Source organism: Bos taurus, chromosome 13, assembly GCF_002263795.3.
Source record: "Bos taurus isolate L1 Dominette 01449 registration number 42190680 breed Hereford chromosome 13, ARS-UCD2.0, whole genome shotgun sequence".
NCBI lineage: Eukaryota > Metazoa > Chordata > Mammalia > Artiodactyla > Bovidae > Bos > Bos taurus.
Genome location: NC_037340.1, coordinates 37887571 through 37905751, shown reverse-complemented (window position 1 = coordinate 37905751; position 18181 = coordinate 37887571). Strand labels below are relative to the sequence as shown.

Sequence of the window (18181 nt, the reverse complement as noted above, 5' to 3'; positions counted from 1 at the left end):
AAAAAATTCCTTTTTAAATACATGTCAATAAACATGAATCAATTGGAAAAGAATACAGGGTGAATAGTAGATTTGGATGTGTCAGAAATCACGAACACAGGATGCAAATGCAGTGAATGGAGAGGTCCCTGCATCAGCTCTCGGAACCTCAGAACAGCCTTGAGGATTTTGGGTTTTTTCCCCAAAAAAAGAGGTGGGATATCACATCTCTGTCAGGGCAGGAGCTCACCCTCACTGAATCTAAATGACTCAGAGCCCCCCATTCACTCTTAGTAGGTATGGACAGGGTCTTCCTTTATTTTTTCCATTAGCATTTAATTGTTTTGTTTTTTATTTTTAACTTTTTAATGAAGTAATAGTTGATTTTCAATATTATGTTAGTTTTAGGTGTACAGCATAGGGTTTCAGTATTTGTATAGGCTATGCTCCATTAGAAGTTACTAGAACTGACCTGATGATTTTTAAATAGTTGGGTTTGGCTAATCTCTAGGACTCATTGTTTTACATATATAAATGGTAAGGTGTAGACTTCAAGATTTCTCTTTTTAAAAAAAAAATTCCCAGAATCTTAAAATGCTGTAAGTTCTAGCTGAAGGCTTTCACTTGAAAACAGGGTAAAGAAATACCTAAAGCTGCCATGTGTGTTTTTCTGTGTGAGTCGTGAATCTTAAACATGTTTGGAAAAGAGCAAGAGGTGAGGGAGTTTAAGAGGTAAAAGCACTTTTGCTTTCAGGCCTACAAGCCTTCGTCCGTACAAGAATTCCTCTGAGGCTGGGGATGAACTTTTGGAGAAGAGGAGAAGGATCTGGGAAGCAGAGTTTTGGAGGAGGCTGGTGGTGGAAGGCAGGAAGTTGGTTTTGTTTTTTTTTGTTTAGGCCCAATCTGGGAGCACGTGGGATCTTAGTTCCCCTTAGTTCTCACAGGGGTTGAACCTGTGCCCCCTGCATTGGAAGTGTGGAGGCGTGGAGTCCTAACCTCTGGACCTCCAGGGAAGTCCCAGCAGCTGGTTTTTTTGTTTTTTTAAATTTTTTTAGTTGGACTGGTTTGGGTGTAGATACAGACAGTTGAAGCTCAACATTCAGAAAACTAAGATCATGGCATCTGGTCCCATCACTTCATGGGAAATAGATGGGAAAACAGTGGAAACAGTGTCAGACTTTATTTTTGGGGGCTCCAAATTCACTGTAGATGGTGATTGTAGTCATGAAATTAAAAGATGCTTACTCCTTGGAAGGAAAGTTATGACCAACCTAGATAGCATATTAAAAAGCAGAGATATTACTTTGCCAATAAAGGTCCGTCTAGTCAAGGCTACGGTTTTTCCAGTGGTCATGTATGGATGTGAGAGTTGGACTGTGAAGAAGGCTGAGCACTGAAGAATTGATGCTTTTGAACTGTGGTGTTGGAGAAGACTCTTGAGAGTCCCTTGGACTGCAAGGAGATTCAACTAGTCCATCCTAAAGGAGATTAGTGCTGAGTGTTCATTGGAAGGACTGATGCTGAGGCTGAAACTTCAATACTTTGGCCACCTCATGTGAAGAGTTGACTCATTGGAAAAGACCCTGATGCTGGGAGGGATTGAGGGCAGGAGGAGAAGGGGACGACAGAGGATAAGATGGCTGGATGGCATCACCGACTCGATGCATATGAGTTTGGGTAAACTCTGGGAGTTGGTGGACAGGGAGGCCTGGCGTGCTGCGATTCATGGGGTCGCAAAGAGTCGACACGACTGAGCGACTGAACTGACAGACAGTTGAAGTTTTTAATGGATTTCCAGCATCTCTGTGGCTGAGTTAGCAAGGTTGATTTTTCAAGGGTATGTTGGACTCCAGTTAGTTTCTCCAGTCCCTTTCTAAAACATGGTCTCAAAAGTGAAAGTGTTAGTCGCTCAGTTGTGTCCAACTCTTTGCAACTCAGTGGACTGTAGCCTGCCAGGTCCTCTGTCCAAGGGATTCTCCAGGGAAGAATCCTGGAGTGGGTTGCCATGCCCTCCTCCAGGGGATCTTCCCGACCCAGGGATCGAATCCAGGTCTCTCGAATTGTGGGCAGAGTCTTTACCATTTGAGCTACTCGAGAAGCCCCCCTGAAGAAAGATGGTCTAGACCAGTGGATCTAGCATCAGCAACACGTGGAAGGTGTGTTAAAACAGTTTCCTCGTCCTTTCACCCCAGAAATTCTGATCCAATAGGTCTGGGATCCACCAGATCTTTCATTTTTCAAATCATTTCCAGATAGTGTGGTCCAGGAACCACACTTTGCGAACCACTCAACTAGATGTAAAACACACAGTATCAGGGTTGGAGCATTTTCTAAAATTAGACTTTTGGCTCAGAGTCTTGATTTGGAAAAATCTAGACGCTTTTCTGCTGGTGGAGCTTTTGAAACTGCAGCTGACAGCATCCAAAAGCATAATAAAAACACAAGCGTCCACACATTGCTGAATTCTGGTGCAAACAAAAGAAAACACTTCCAAAAGAATTCTACCCCCCTCTACCAGCAGCTGCACATTCCAGCAGCAGCGACTCACCTTCGGGAGTTTTTCCAGGCAGTTTATCAGATGATTGTCTTCAAAGCGAGAGAATGTGCTTGCAGGGCATCTGATTAATCTCTCTTTTAAGGGCAAATGTGGGCTGGCCTTTTGTTATCATTCTCAGCAGTTTAAAAAGTTGGCTGATGGGACCTAAGGGGTTATTGGGCTTGACCCTGAGGAAGGTCAGGGAAGAGCAGAAGGCACCTTGCAGGGTGGGGTCAGGACTCAGCGTTCAACTCCTGACTAGTAGGGAGAAGTCCAGGACAGACCCCAGGCCTGTTAGCTCCTGTTAACTTCTGTTAATCAGCTGAATGACCCACTGGCTCCAAGTCTCCCTGTCTGTAAGTTGAGACTCTATCGTTTCTGAGCTGTCTTAGGCAGAGCCCTTAAGGTCCTCGGATTTGCTTGAGGGGCATCTGATGGAGGAGGGTTGCTGGACAGTCAGGGTTCCTATCCGCGCCCGCCTCCGACCAACCATCATGTCCCTTATGAAACACATCTCTGCTTTGCTTCTATATGTTGGCTTCCCTGAGATGTTTTGTTTGCAGGATGTGGCTACAAAATGTCTGAGGACCCATGGCCTCTAGGGTCCCTTCTATTTCTAAAACTTTTACAAAAGGATAGCCCTTTGTAAGTCATTACACAAAAGGTCTTCAGTCCAGTAATTGTGTATCAGTTGTGGATGAATTTTTGGTGAAAGTTTCAGATGTTTGAGAATTCCCTATCCCACCCCATCCTCAGCAGTCTTGAGGGGTCGAGGGATGGGGCAGGTGGGAAAACATCCCAAAGGGCTGCCTCACACGTCTGCACCCAGCACTGCCCCGCCTCTGGCCCCAGGGCTAGCTGTTCCTACTAAGCAGGGCTCACTCCTTGGAGCTGAGAGGCGCTTCCACCAGGAACCACTGTGCCTGAAGTGGGCAGGGCTGCACTCCTGAGCCCTTGGACCTTCCTTCCTGTCAGTGTGGTCCTGGTAGGACTGTCAGCAAGATAACAGTCACGTGATCATGTGGGCCAATCATAGCTCTCTCTCAGAGATGTCGCTCCTGAGGGGCAGAGATAAGTGCCTTTGGAGCTGGTCATCCTGGTGTCCAGGCCACAGCCCGCTGCTACTTGCTTTGCTGGGACTGCACTGGTTTCTATCCTTCCTGAGGCCTGACTCTTTTTCCCTTGGGGTCTGTAGATTACCTGGGGTATTTCTGGCTCCTCAGCCCTTTTCCACTGCTGGGAAGACACCAGGCTTCCTTTCCTTCAGCATTTCTCTGTTGAAGAGGCTTCCTCAGGCTATGTGACAATTCTGAGTAATTCAGAAGCCCATTCACCAGGACCTCCAAGGGGCCTTCCACCTTCCCTGGAGCATCTGCGTGAGACCATCAGTAATGCTGTGCTCTCCCAGGGACAATGCATCATGATGACCCTAACCCCTATTAGTACCAGGAGGGCAAGTGTCTCAGAATATCTTGTCCTGTCCACATACCTTGACTGTCTTAACTGTGTTCATGCAGGGGTGGAGAACATCTTAAGTATTTTAGCAGACCACATTCTACCTGTATGGATGAGAGCCTGTTGCTAACATTCATAGTGCTTTTTAATAAGTCATTAGGAAGTCAGTAAAAACGCACTTAGCAAGGCCTCAGGTATTGGTAGAAATGCAAGGCAGAGGTGTCTTGGGAGAGGAACAAGGTCCTTGGCCCTGTAACATCTCACTGAATTGTTGAAGCATTTAAGTCAATTCCACACATCGTATTACTTTCTTATTAAGAGCACAAATACTTCTTCACACCTGTTTGGTTGGTCAAAGGAAGATTGATGAGATAAAAGTTGGTGAATTATCAAAAAGTTTGGTAAGAACATTCAACCTTCTGTTGTGTCATTTCCAACTTTAAAGGAGCAAACACTCTTCACCTCAGCATTCATGCTAAAAAAATGCATTTTGTATTGAAGATGGGTGGTCCCAAGGTAAGTGTCAACAGTCCTCGGGAGAAAGCTATTAAAATTAAGGTTTCCTACTTGAGAGTTTGTCTTTTGACTTCATCAATGGTTTCTTTTGCTATGCATAGCTTTTGAGTTTGATATAGTCTTGCTTGGGCTTCCCCAGTGGCTCAGTGGTAAAGAAACCGTCTGCAGTGCAGGAGATGCTGAAGATGTGGATTTGGTCCCTGGGTTGGGAAGATCCCCTGGAAAAGAAGATTGCAATCCACTCAAGTATTCTTGCCTGGGAAATCCCATGGATAGAGAAGCCTGGTGGGCTACAATCTGTGGGGTGGCAAAAGATGCCACATGACTGAACGACTAAACAGCAGCAAGAAATAGTCTTACTTGCCAATTTTTTATTTTGTTGCTTGTGCTTTAAGTGTCACGTCCAAAAATTCATTGCCAACACCCATGCCAGGGAGGTTTTTTCCTGTTTCTTCTTGGAGTTTTGTTTCAGTATAAAATTATTTAAGTCTCTAACCCATTTCCCCACTCCAGTACTCTTGCCTGGAAAATCCCATGGACGGAGGAGCCTGGTAGGCTGCAGTCCATGGGGTCGCTAGTCAGACACGACTGAGCGACTTCACTTTCACTTTTCAGTTTCATGCATTGGAGAAGGAAATGGCAACCCATTCCAGTATTCTTGCCTGGAGAATCCCAGGGACAGGGGAGCCTGGTGGGCCCCCGTCTATGGGGTTGCACAGAGTCAGACATGACTGAAGCGACTTAGCAGCAGCAGCAGCTAACCCATTTAGAGTTCGTTTTTGAATGGTATAAAATAGGGCTCTAGCTTCATTCTAAAGTAAAGGTTTCAGTGTTAAGGGAAACCTGTTTCTTAGTCTTAGAAACTCAACTCACTGATGAGAGGCTCTAGAACAAATACAGATGTGTCAGATTTTAAGGTTGCGAATGTGTTATCATTGTTCAGTTGCTAAGTCCTGTCTGACTCTTTGCGACCCCATGGACTTCAGCACACCAGGCCTCTCTGTCCTTTACTATCTCCTGGAGTTTACTGAAATTCATGTCCATTGATTCAGTGACGCTATCCCACCATCCCATCCTTTGTCGCCCCCTTCTCCTCCTGTCCTCAATCTTTCCCAGCATAAGGGTCTTTTCCAATGATTTGGCTCCTCACATTAGGTGGCCAAAGCTTTGGAGCTTCAGCATCAGTCCTTCCAATGAATATTCAGGGTTGATTTCCTTTAAGATTGATTGGTTTGATTGTTGTCCAAGGGACTCTCAAGAGGCTTCTCCAGCACCATAATTCGAAACTGTGTTAGTCTCTTAGTCATGTCCAGCTCTTTGTGAGAGCCGGACATGGACTGTAGCCCACCAGGCTCCTCTCTCCATGAAATTTTCCAGGCAAGAATACTGAAGTGGGTTGCCATTTCCTCCTGCACAAGATCTTCCCCACCCAGGGACGGAACCTGCATCTTGTGCACTGCAGGTAGATTTTTACCACGGGAGCCATCAGGGAAGCAATTTTAAGGTTATTGGCATGCAAGCATACTGTTTCTCCCTGAATTTTCTAGTCAAGGCTTCTCAGCCCTGGCACTATTGGCATTAGGGACTGGAGGTTTATTTGTTGTGTGAGGTTGTCCTATGTATTGTGAGACGTTTAGCAGCATCTGTGACCCCTACCCACTCGATGCCGGTAGTAGCACTCCACCTCCCAAATGGTGACAATTAAAAGTATGTCCAGATTGTGCCAAATGTCCCCGGGGAGGGGGGGCTGCAGAATCACCCCTGCCTGAGAGCTATTGTGGTAGACCAGGTCCAGTGGGCTAACCCAATGCTCTGCTAGAAATGCAGAATCCCGGACGCCGTCCCAGACCTACCAAACAGCAGTCTGCCTGTTAACCAGACCCCCAGTGGTCTGTGTGTTCAGATTTCACACCCACCCCATGGCCTCTCCAAATCGGAATTGTGACCCTCTTGTTGCAGGAGGCAGACGAAGCCCTGCTACGTAACCTGCGTCTTCAGATTGAAGCCCAGTTTCTGCAGGATGACATCAGTGCAGCCAAGGACAGGTACAAAAAGGTAACCACAACCCCTCTTGCAGCCCTTTCCCACCGGAAACCAGTCCGGGGCTCTCGTGGCTGAAAAATGAGATGGCTGCAGTGGGCTGCCCAGGTGAACTGGGCTGGACAGTGCTTAGTGAACCAGACGTGCAGAGGGAGGGGGGGTGGTTTTGGGGTGTGTGTGTCAGGGGATGGGGTGGGAGCCAGTATCTATGGGAGACATTACACTCCACAGAGTGATTGCACGTGAATCCGTCTTGATTAGGCAAAACTGGTTCAGATCAGAAAATGGAGAAAATGCAAAAACTGTAAATTTTCACTGCTGCCTCTGAGGGAACATGTGGCCCGCAGGAGCCCCCTGGAGAAGGAAATGGCAACCCACTCCAGTGTTCTCGCCTGGGAAATCCCATGGGCAGAGGAGCCTGGTGGGCTACAGTCCACGGGGTTGCAGAGAGTCGGACATGACTTAGCGACTAAACAGCAATAGCAAGAGCCTTCTCTCAGGTACTGCTGTGTTCTGCCCACAGCCCTACCGGCTTCTCGTAGCCTCATGCTGCGGTGGGGTGGGGGTGCTTGGTGTTCTGGGAAAGTCCAGTCCCGGAGCTATGTAACCTAAGGCCAGTGGTCTAACCTCTCTGAGCTTGTGCATCTTGAAAATGCAAGTGCCAGACACTCCTTTCCTGCCCAGCTGTGTCACCTGAGCACAGCAGACCTGAGGGCTGACCTCTCCGGGGACCTGGCCTCCCTCCAGCTTCAGTGTCTGTGTCTCTGCCTCAGGACCTGCTCCAGGCGGCAGAGGGCGGCTTTTGTGTAGATAAAAGGAGGCATCAGGCGCCCTCCGAGCAGGTCACTGTCTGATATCCCGAGGGTCACATTAGCCCGGAGGGAGAAACTCAGGCAGTTCAGGTTTTAATGAGAACTCTTTCCTTCCCTGACAGAATCTTCTGGAGATTCAGACCTATGTCACCATCCTGCAGCAGATCATCCAGACCACGCCGCAGGCAGCTGCCATAACGAGTGGGATGCGGGAGGTAAGAGCAGGAGCCGCAGCAGCAGGGTGGCCACACGTGGGCATTGGTCCTGCAGCCCCAGAGCTGGTGCCCAGAGGCCCAGGGAGAGTCATCAGGTTGGACTGTCTGGGGCCCCCAACCCAACCTGAGCATTCATATTCAAGTTTACTCTTTTGCTCTTTCAGTCTGTAAGTGAACAAGGGTATCTAGACATTTGAGGACGTAAACTCTGCTGCTGACCGTCTTCCTAGGTGTTTGTCCTCTCTTCCTTGTTTAGCTTATAAGAAACTACCAGACTATCTCCCAAGCTCTGTAGCATCACTGCATCCCCGCCCCCAGCCACAGATGGGAGCTTCTGTTGCTTTGCTTTCTTGTCTGCACTGGGATGTTGGGCTTTTATTTTGGTTTTGCTGTTTGCTGTTCTAATAAATGTGTTGTGTATCTTGTTATGAGCATTTTTTTTTTAAGCCACACCACATGGTTTGCAGGAATCTTAGTTCCCGAAAGGGATCGAACCCTCAGCAGTGAAAGCACAGAGTCCTAACCACTGGACCACCAGGGAATTCCTTGTTGAGTATCTTTTCAGTCAAGACATATGGATGCTTATCTTCCATCCATGTATCTATGATTCACGTATCTTCTGTGTTGGACCAAGACCCAAGTCTTTTGCATATATATCTATATCTATATCTATATATTATTGGGTTGTTTGTTTTCTTATTCCCCTTATCAATTTGACCATAATTTTGAATCCAGAAAATTGAAGATAGTGAGTGACTCTGTTTTTCAGGTCAGGCTCTACTAATGAGGAGGCAAGTCTGGGGCATGAAAACTGTCAGGACCGGTTAGAGATGGTTGAAGCTGTTTTGGAATTTGGGTGTAAAACTGTATTCCCAGTATAATGTTCCAGATTCCTTCCTCACTCAGCTCTTTAACAGTTCAACAGGATGTTGACCTATATTTTTTCCTACTGTGGTTTATGGGATTTTGTGATGCATGATACGGTATGTGTAGAAACAGACTGAGAAGGATACAGATTAAAACAGAAATGTCATGTGGTCTTTCTCTGGAGAAGTGTTACACTGAGGTCAGGGTTTTGTGGACTGTTCAGCTGATGAGATTCTGTGTTTTTCTGCAGAGATGACTTAGGATAGAAGTCTGCTCAAGCCCACACCCTGCAGAACCAGTGGGCAAGGGTAGCTGACTGCTTTATGTTTATTTGAACCTAACTTTTTATATCAAAGCTAAAGAAATCCCCAAATTTGCTTTTGGAACATAGTTGAATCCTGCCAAGTAACATCTGAGAGGCAGAAGGGTTACTTCTTTTGGCCTTGATGGGGATATTCTTGTCCACATTGCTCACCAATGACCCCAAGTGAACTGTGTGCATGTGTGTTTAGCTGCTTTAGTTGTGTCCAACTCTGTGTGATCCTATGGACTGTAGCCCACCAGGCTCCTCTGTCCATGGGGTTCTGCAGGTAAGAATACTGGAGTAGGGTGCCATATCCTCCTCCAGGGGATCTTCCCAACCCAGGGGTCAAACCCACATCTCTTTACGCCTCCTGCGTTGGCAGGTGGGTTCTTTACCACGAGTGCCACCTGGGAAGTCACAAGTGAACTGGTCTAAAACACAGCTTTTCCTAAAACATAATTTTCTTTGTCAGAGATTTCTTTCCAGACGCTTTATTGTATTTTGCAAACATTTTCCCCTTTAATTCAAAGGTGTTTTGTATCAGAGCACACTTATAAAATCATAATAGTCTGTTTCCTTGTAGCCCCATTTGTCTGAGTTGTAGGAATGTAGAACCATCTAGACTTAGTTTGATGGCGTCAGTGATTGTCAGAGACCCTCAGCATCACTTGGGAACTTGAGAAAAATGCAGAATCTCCAGCCAGACCCCCCAGCAGACCCACTGAGTCACAATCCCCATTTCAGCAGGATGCTCAGGGATTCATGTGCACTTTGCAAAGCACATTTAGATCCTGGTGCCTCCTTCTTTGCTTGTAAGGGCACTAATCCCACCATGGGGGCCCCACTCTAGTGACCTCATCTCCACCTCCCTTCCTGCCAAAGTCCCAGCCCAGATGCCTTCCCATGGCAGGAGGGGGTCAGGGCCTCAGCCTGTGAATCTGAGGGCGGGGTTAGGGGGATGTGAACGTGCAGAACACAGGAGGCCTCTCCGCTCCTCTACGTGTTTCCTCCCATGACAAGTGTGTGATGCTGAGTCTGGCTTCTTTGTACAGGAGAAGCTCCTGACAGAACGGGAAGCCGCCGCCCTGCAGTGCCAGCTGGAGGACGGCAGGGAGATGATCTGCCTCCTGCAAGCCCAGAGAACCGAGCTGCAGGCCCAGGTGCGCCCCACCCTCTGCAGGCTCATTCTGGTGTCACGTGCCCGAGAGACTTGCGCACGTTTGTCTCACTGTGTTGTTTTGTTGTTGTTTAGTCCCTCTGTTGTGTCCAACTCTTTGTGACCCCATGGGCTATATAGCCTGCCAGGCTCCTCTGTACTGGAGTGGGTTGCCATGCCCTCCTCCAGAGAATCGTCCCGACCCAGGGATCAAACCCAAATTTCCCACATCTCCTGCATTGCACATGGATTCTTTACCACTGAGCCACCAGGGAAGCCCTGTCTCACTGTACATTCTCACAAACTTGGCACACCTGTGTGCCCAGCCCTCAAGTGACAGACAGCGTCCCTAGGGGGGTGACCAGCTGTCCGCATAGACGGAGGGCTGCCCAGGGCACTGCCCTTCCTGCTCAGACTGGAAAGGGCCTGCGCCAGAGGGGACAGAGAAAGTGAAAGTGAAGTTGCTTACTTGTGTACGACTCTTTGCGACCCCATGGACTGTAGCCAACGAGGTTCCTCCATCCATGGAATTTTCCAGGCAAGAGTACTGGAGTGGGTTGCCATTTCCTTCTCCAGGGAATCTTCCTGACCCAGGGATCAAACCCGGGTCTCCCACATTGCAAGCAGACACTTTTACTGTCTGAGCCACCAGGGAAGCAGGGACAATAGATCCCACTAATTTCTGGCTCCCGAGAGGTTCCCTCAGGCCCCCTCCCCCACCAAGGGTAAGCTCCCACCTGTGCATAACCGACCCATTTTTCCCAGTTTAAAATTGTTGTAAAAAATAAGAAATGGTCACAGATTGGGGATTTTAATCCTCCACTCGTTTGAATCTGTGCTTCCTGCTTCTGACCTGAACTCTCTCCTCTGGAATCTGACTGCAGATTCCAGTCAGAGGGGAGACTGGAGAGAGGGGCTGTTTCTGCATTTGCTCCTGCTCAGAATTTGTTAGTGGAAACTTTGCATTTTCACCCCACCCCTTTTCTGTTCTTGGTGAAGCTTAATTTGCAAACTGAACTCACCAGAAAAGCTCGGTCCTATTTCTACAGGCTTCTTTTGTGGTTCACAGGCTTTGCGGGGCACCTCCGTGATTCCTTCAGTTTCTTTCTGTGGTTCCATGTATCTGGCTGTTCTGATGGGGACATTGGGTTAGAACATGCTCCTTCCTGTTTGACCACATTTCCCAAATCCAAAAGTAAATTGATGTTCGGTTTGACAAGTACATGTAAAGGACAAGAGAACAAGAATTTAAACAATCTGCACCTCTACGTATACCATTAAACGTTATATGTTACTCTGTCTCTACTCCACCTGAAAGATGATGCTGTGAAAGTGCTGCACTCAATATGCCAGCAAATTTGGAAAACTCAGCAGTGGCCACAGGACTGGAAAAGGTCAGTTTTCATTCCAATCCCAAAGAAAGGCAATGCCAAAGACTGCTCAAACTACAGCACAATTGCACTCATCTCACACCCTAGTAACGGACAAGGCAATGGCACCCTACTCCAGTACTCTTGCCTGGAAAATCCCATGAATGGAGAAGCCTGGTAGGCTACAGTCCATGGGGTCGCTAACAGTTGAACACGACTGAGCGACTTCACTTTCACTTTTCACTTTTCACTTTTCATGCATTGGAGAAGGAAATGGCAACCCACTCCAGTGTTCTTGCCTGGAGAATCCCAGGGACGGGGAAGCCTGGTGGGCTGCCGTCTATGGGGTTGCACAGAGTCGGACACGACTGAAGCGACTTAGGAGCAGCAGCAGCACACCCTAGTAAAGTAATGCTCAAAATTCTCCAAGCCAGGCTTCAGCAATATGTGAACCGTGAAATTCCAGATGTTCAAGCTGGTTTTAGAAAAGGCAGAGGAACCAGAGATCAAATTGCCAACATCCGCTGGATCATCGAAAAAGCAAGAGAGTTCCAGAAAAACATCTATTTCTGCTTTATTGACTATGCCAAAGCCTTTGACCGTGTGGATCACAATAAACTGTGGAAAATTCTGAAAGAGATGGGAATCCCAGACCACCTGACCTGCCTCTTGAGAAACCTGTATGCAGGTCAGGAAGCAACAGTTAGAACTGGACATGGAACAACAGACTGGTTCCAAATAGGAAAAAGAGTACGTCAAGGCTGTATATTGTCACCCTGCTTATTTAACTTATATGCAGAGTACATCATGAGAAACACTGGGCCGGAAGAGCACAAGCTGGAATCAAGATTGCCGGGAGAAATATCAGTAACCTCAGATATGCAGATGACACCACCCTTATGGGAGAAAGTGAAGAGGAACTAAAAAGCCTCTTGATGAAAGGGAAAGAGGAAAGTGAAAAAGTTGGCTTAAAGCTCAACATTCAGAAAACGAAGATCATGGCATCTGGTCCCATCACTTCATGGGAAATAGATGGGGAAACAGTGGAAACAGTGTCAGACTTTATTTTGGGGGGCTCCAAAATCACTGCAGATGGTGATTGCAGCCATGAAATTAAAAGATGTTTACTCCTTGGAAGAAAAGTTATGACCAACCTAGATAACATATTAAAAAGCAGAGATTACTTTGCCAAAAAAGGTCCATCTAGTCAAGGCTATGGTTTTTCCAGTGGTCATGTATGGATATGAGAGTTGGACTGTGAAGAAAGCTGAGTGCTGAAGAATTGATGCTTTTGAACTGTGGTGTTGGAGAAGACTCTTGAGAGTCCCTTGGACTGCAAGGAGATCCAACCAGTCCATTCTAAAGACCAGTCCTAGGTGTTCATTGGAAGGACTGATGCTGAGGCTGAAACTCCAATACTTGGGCCACCTCATGCGAAGAGTTGACTCAATGGGAAAAGACTCTGATGCTGGGAGGGATTAGGGGCAGGAGGAGAAGGGGATGACAGAGGATGAGATGGCTGGATGGTATCACCGACTCGATGCATATGAGTTTGGGTCAACTCTGGGAGTTGGTGATGGACAGGGAGGCCTGGCGTGGTGTGATTCATGGGGTCGCAGAGTCAGACATGACTGAGCGACTGAACTGAACTGAACTCCACCAATGCCGACAGAAGAATCACATGTTGGAGCCCTGTGGGGTGTGGTGGTTTTCGTGGGTTCTCAGTGTTACCAAATTTCAGGACCTGAGTCCAGAATCTCTATTCCTGCCCCACGCACCACACACCCCTCACTGTGCAGTGACTCAGGGGCTTCGGAAAGCACATGGGGGTCTGCAGATGGTCCCCAAGGCAGAGACCCCAGCTGCAGAGACCCCTTAAAACTCATCCTGCTCTGGTGATAAACTGTGGCTTGAGGACCAGGCACGTTGATTTGGTGACTTGATGAGTATGTAGTGTTCTCTGAGGTTCTGAGAGGATAGAGGGAGGGTGTGTGTGTGTGTGTGTGTGTGTGTGTGTGCACATGTGTGTATAATGTGTGTGAATATTTTTGAATGTGTGTACATGTGTATGCATATATGTGTGTATAAGTTGTGTGTGTGTGTGTGTGTGTGTGTGTACATGTGTGTGTGTGACTAAGCATTTGGAGAAGTGGACACAAGCCCAGTCACGCTGGCAGAATTCTGTTCTGTGTGCCTGTGGGAACAAGGATCCTGTTTCTTTACTGCCAGTAGTCATTCCAGATGCTGCCCACTCTCCTTGGTGGGTGGCCTCCTCCATCTTCAGGGACATTGACTCTTTCTCATGCATCTACTCTCTTTGATTTCTGCTCTTGAGGGCTCATGTGATCAGGAATAATCTAGAATAGTCTCTCTATTTTTTAAGCTCAACTGCTTAAGAACCTTGCTTACATCTGCAAAGTCCCTTTGCCAACTAACACCACAGAGTCTTGGGCAGAAGCTAAGGGGTAAAGGTCACTGGGGCCAAAAGTCTGCCTGATTAGCTCAAATTAAAACACACACATGTCTGGACCCACCTGAGAGTTTCTGACTCAGTAGGTCTGGGTTGTGGCCCAAGAACCTACCTTTCTGAAGTCCAGGTGCTGCTTGCTAGCCCAGGAACCACACTTGGAGGTCACTAATTTGTGCGGGGGAGGCGGGGGGAGGCGGGGGTGGGAATCCCATGCTGGGTCAGGATGTTCTACATTTGGGCCACTCATGTTCCTGGCCTGGGCCTTCCATAGCCTGATTCATGAGATATTTACAGCTGGCTTTTTGCTAATTTTAAAATGTTGCCATGACTTTCGGATGGAGTAGCTAAGCTGTACATTCCCAGGGAGACCAGTCATCATAGCCCCTCAGTGGGGCCAGGGCTAGGACTGGGGATGTGGTGGGGATGTTGTGGGGCAGCACTCCTTGGCTCTGCCTATGGTTAGGGCATTCACAGGCTCGCCCCAGACCTGTGGAATCAGGGACACTGGCGAGGGGCCAGCATCTCCTTCAACAAGCCCCCCAGGTGGCTCTGCCAGCTTTGAGAACACTGGTCTGCAGGTTGCCCGCAACAGCACCCACGATTGGAGCTGGGGGCCCCTGCTTTTGAGATTGAACGTGGACCACGCATGAGATCCCTGAACGTGATGTATGAGATGGTACTTATTCCAGGTGCCCGAGAAAGGACAGGCTCTCTAAATTCTCTAAGTTGCATCAGTTGAGTTTTTGTGACAGGAAGTGAAAAAATGCAGATTTTTACGAGTGTGTTGCCCAGACGTCATTTTTTGTGAAAGTCCCTTAGCACCATCTGGTGGCAGGTTTTGGTAAGATGGCATGTAATCTCGGAAGGATATGATTTCTTTTTCCTTTTTGAAATGACCTTGAACCCAAAGGAGTCCAGGGGCCTAAGAGGACTGAGGCAGGAGGTCACCCCTCCAGACGGGGCTCACATGAGGCGTAGCTCAGGATCCCTGAGGACTGTGTGTGCAAAGGCAAGCCCCACAACTGAGCTAGAACACTTGTCTTTTATTCAGATGTTTCTGGCGAGCCCCATGTGAGGTCCGGGAACACCAAGCAGAGCTTGGCTGGGCTCCTGCCTGCAGCCAAGTGGGGAGATGAATATCAGCTGGTCGATCCAAATGGTCCAGGCAGAAATGCCCAGTTACCTGGCTCACAGTGAAGTTCAGGCTGCTTTGAGGCCCACGCCTGCCACCTGCCTCTGCCCCCTGTATCAGCTTGACTACTGTTCTCGAAGTGACCCAGGGCTGTCAGTGGGCAGCTCTCTTCCCCTCTCCTCTCCTGACCACCCCTGCAGACCTGGCGCCCGCCTCTCTGCTTCTCACGCCTCTTTCTGCAAGTCCATTTGCTTCTGCAGTGCCCAGGACTGGACTTACCTCCTCCTGGAAGCCTTCCGTGATGCCCCGCCCCCTCCCCCCTCCCCCCACCTCCCCAGCACCCTGGGCCTCTCCGTGGGTTCTCTGACACCCTGTGCTTGACCCTGTGGCCAACCTGGACTGTGGCTCCAGGAAGGAGGGTCTCTTTCTCCTACGATCAGTCTGGTGCTAGACGGTGTCTGAAGCCCACATGGAAGTCAGTCCCCTCAGAGACATCTCGTTAGCCCCCTTTGAGCTGCCGAAAGGGGGGCTTTTACTGTTTCTTTCTGAGCACCCCTCCTTCTGATGGAGGAGGTTTCAATTATTGAGCTTTAACACATGGGTGCTGCGGTCACATCTCTTTCCTATTCATGTGGTAGAAGGGTGAGCTTTGATGAAAGTGTGTCCAGCTCTCATGTTTCCCTACTGCCCAGCTGACTCTGGAATGGATGGAGCCCAGCCACACCGGTTTGTGACCTGCAGGCTTTGTTCTCAGGACCGCTCCATGGAAACGGAGAGTCTTACATGGGGATTCACCCACTCCTGGATGGCTTCTTGTCTCTGAGATTCAGGTCTGGAGGGGTCCTTTGAATCCCTTCATGGAAGCCTTTCCTGGAGCGTGTAGACGCTGGTATGGTTAAGAGGGTGTGGCCACACCAGGAGTCAGAGGCTGTGCCTTGGTGTTTGATGTCCTAGGAGACTGTTTGAATGGAGACAATTTTGTTTATTTTTTAAAATTTATTTATTTTTAATTGAAGGATAATTACTTTACAGTATTGTGTTGGTTTCTGCCAAATATGAGCATGAATCAGCCATAGGTACACATATGTCCCCTCCCTCTTGGACCTCCCTCCCACCTCCTACCCCATCCCATCCCTCTAGGTTGTCAGAGAGTGCTGGTTTGAGGTCTGAAGTGAAGTGAAGTCGCTTAGTCGTGTCTGACTCTTAGGGACCCCATGAACTATAGCCTACCAGGCTCCTCCATCCATGGGGTTTTCCAGGCAAGAGTACTGGAGTGGGTTGCTATTTCGAGTCATGCAGCAAATTCCCACTGGTGATCTGCTTTACATACGGTAATGTGTATGTTTCCATGCTACTCTTTCCCTCTTCTTCCCTGCCCCTTGACCACAAGTCTGTTCTCTACGTCTGCATCTCCATTGCTGCCCTGCAAAGAGGTTCATCAGTAACCATCTTTCTAGATTCCATATATGTGCATTAGTATATGATGTTTGTTTTCTGTTTCTGACTTACTTCACTCTATAATAGGCTGTAGGTTCATCCACCTCATTAGAACTGACTCAAATGCGTTCCTTTTTATGGCTGAGTAATATTCCATTGTATATATGTACCACAGCTTCTTTATCCATTCATCTGTTGATGGACATCTAGATTGTTTCCTGAATGGAGGCAGTTTTAAATGAGGAACAGAAACCTGGCCAAACTCTCTTTGTTTATTTTGAAATAATTTTAGACTTCTCTGATGCTGTGAAAATAGCTCAGAGTTTTCCCATACTCTTCATTCAATTCCCCCAAAGTCAACATCCAAATAGCAAAGCACCAAGGTTGAAACCAGGACATTGGTGAGCAGACCAGACTGGTGAGAGACTTGCCTGAAATCTCACCCCTTACCCTGTTCACAGGTTGCCTGATCCTGGGTCCTGCCTGCATTCAGGTGTCCTGTCTCCTCAGCCTCCTCGAGGCTGGGACAGTTCCTGCCCATCTCTGTTTCTCATGACCTTATCTGTACATAGTGAAGGGTCAGGCTCTCAGGAACAATCACCCTCCATGTTGTCCAGTGTGTTCATTAAGCTGCATGTGTCAGGCATCCTGTGATGTACATACATGAGGATAGATTCAGACTTTTGCTTAGTTCCCCACGACTCAAAGAATGTGGCCTGGAGACCAGAGCCACAGCCACGGGTATTGTGGAGGAGCCACTTAGAAACCCGGCCCCTCCAGTCCCACTGGAGCTACTGAGCCAGAATCTGAGCAAAACCGTATCCTTGGGGTGGTTCATATGTGTATTGAAGTTTGACAAATGCTCTTCCAGATGAAGTGGGTTTCAGTCTACATGTTTTATTTTGCTTTTGAGGACTGGCTACGCCTGTTAGATCTTTTCTCTGTGGGAAAGCAAGCTTGTACTGAGCTTGTAAATAAGTTTGCTTATAAATAAGTAAGAAGCTTATGGCTGCTTGTGGGTTGTCATAGGTCTAAAAGTGAAGACGAGGAACCTCTTTTCATTTTCCTACCTTAATTTTGACTTGTCCTGCTTTAATATATAAATAGCGTTTCTCTGAAGTTATTTTACATAAGTGCCAGCGCACACAAACACACACATTTTAGCTATCAAAACATATATGTAACTCTACTGGTCAGAAATCAGGAGAAAATTAAAGTGCCGTAGTGATTGAATAAGATCAAGGAGATCCCCCCCTTTTTATTATTATAGCATCTTATCTATTTAGTCCATGTTCTTTTTTTTACTACTTTTTCATGCTAACTCAGTAAAGTACGAAGAATGTACTCGGAGTTGTACATGTTAGTCCAGGGATGGCAGTTTTTATTTTCTGAGTTTCTCATCTTCCTACTGCCTTGGGTCGGGGGCTCCGCTACAGGCTGATTTCCTGGGGTGCTGATACAAGCATCAGGGGAAGGGGTTCAGTTGTCACATCCTTCTGTGGCTTTAAGATTCTCTGCGGACAGAGAAACAAACCAACAAAACAAATACAACTGGGTACGCCGTCCAGATTCTCCCCTGCTGTGTCTGTGTCTGCAGGGAGAGGGTGGCTGGGTTTTCTTGTGACTATTGTCTCTGCCCGCAGACTGCGGCCCTGGAACAAGCCATCAGAGACGCCCACGAGTGTTATGATGATGAGATTCAGCTCTACAACGAGCAGATAGACACCCTGCGGAAGGAGATTGAAGAGGCAGAGAGGAGCCTGGAGAGATCATCCTATGACTGCCGGCAGCTGGTGGTCGTCCAGCAGACCCTGAGGAACGAGTTGGACCGGTATCATCGCATCATCGAGAATGAAGGCAACAGGTGGGGTCAGGGTGGGCAGAGCCCATGG

The 18181-nt window shown here is 47.9% G+C and overlaps 1 protein-coding gene across 2 annotated transcripts in view; it reads left to right on the top strand.

The window, feature by feature from the left end:
* BFSP1 (beaded filament structural protein 1) overlaps positions 1-18181 on the top strand; it is a 38320-nt gene that overhangs the window by 10098 nt on the left and 10041 nt on the right. For both annotated transcript variants that reach the window (NM_174247.3, XM_005214324.5), the window contains 4 exon segments: positions 6446-6541; positions 7461-7553; positions 9777-9884; positions 17933-18153. In NM_174247.3, the coding sequence (NP_776672.2) occupies positions 6446-6541; positions 7461-7553; positions 9777-9884; positions 17933-18153 (518 nt within the window).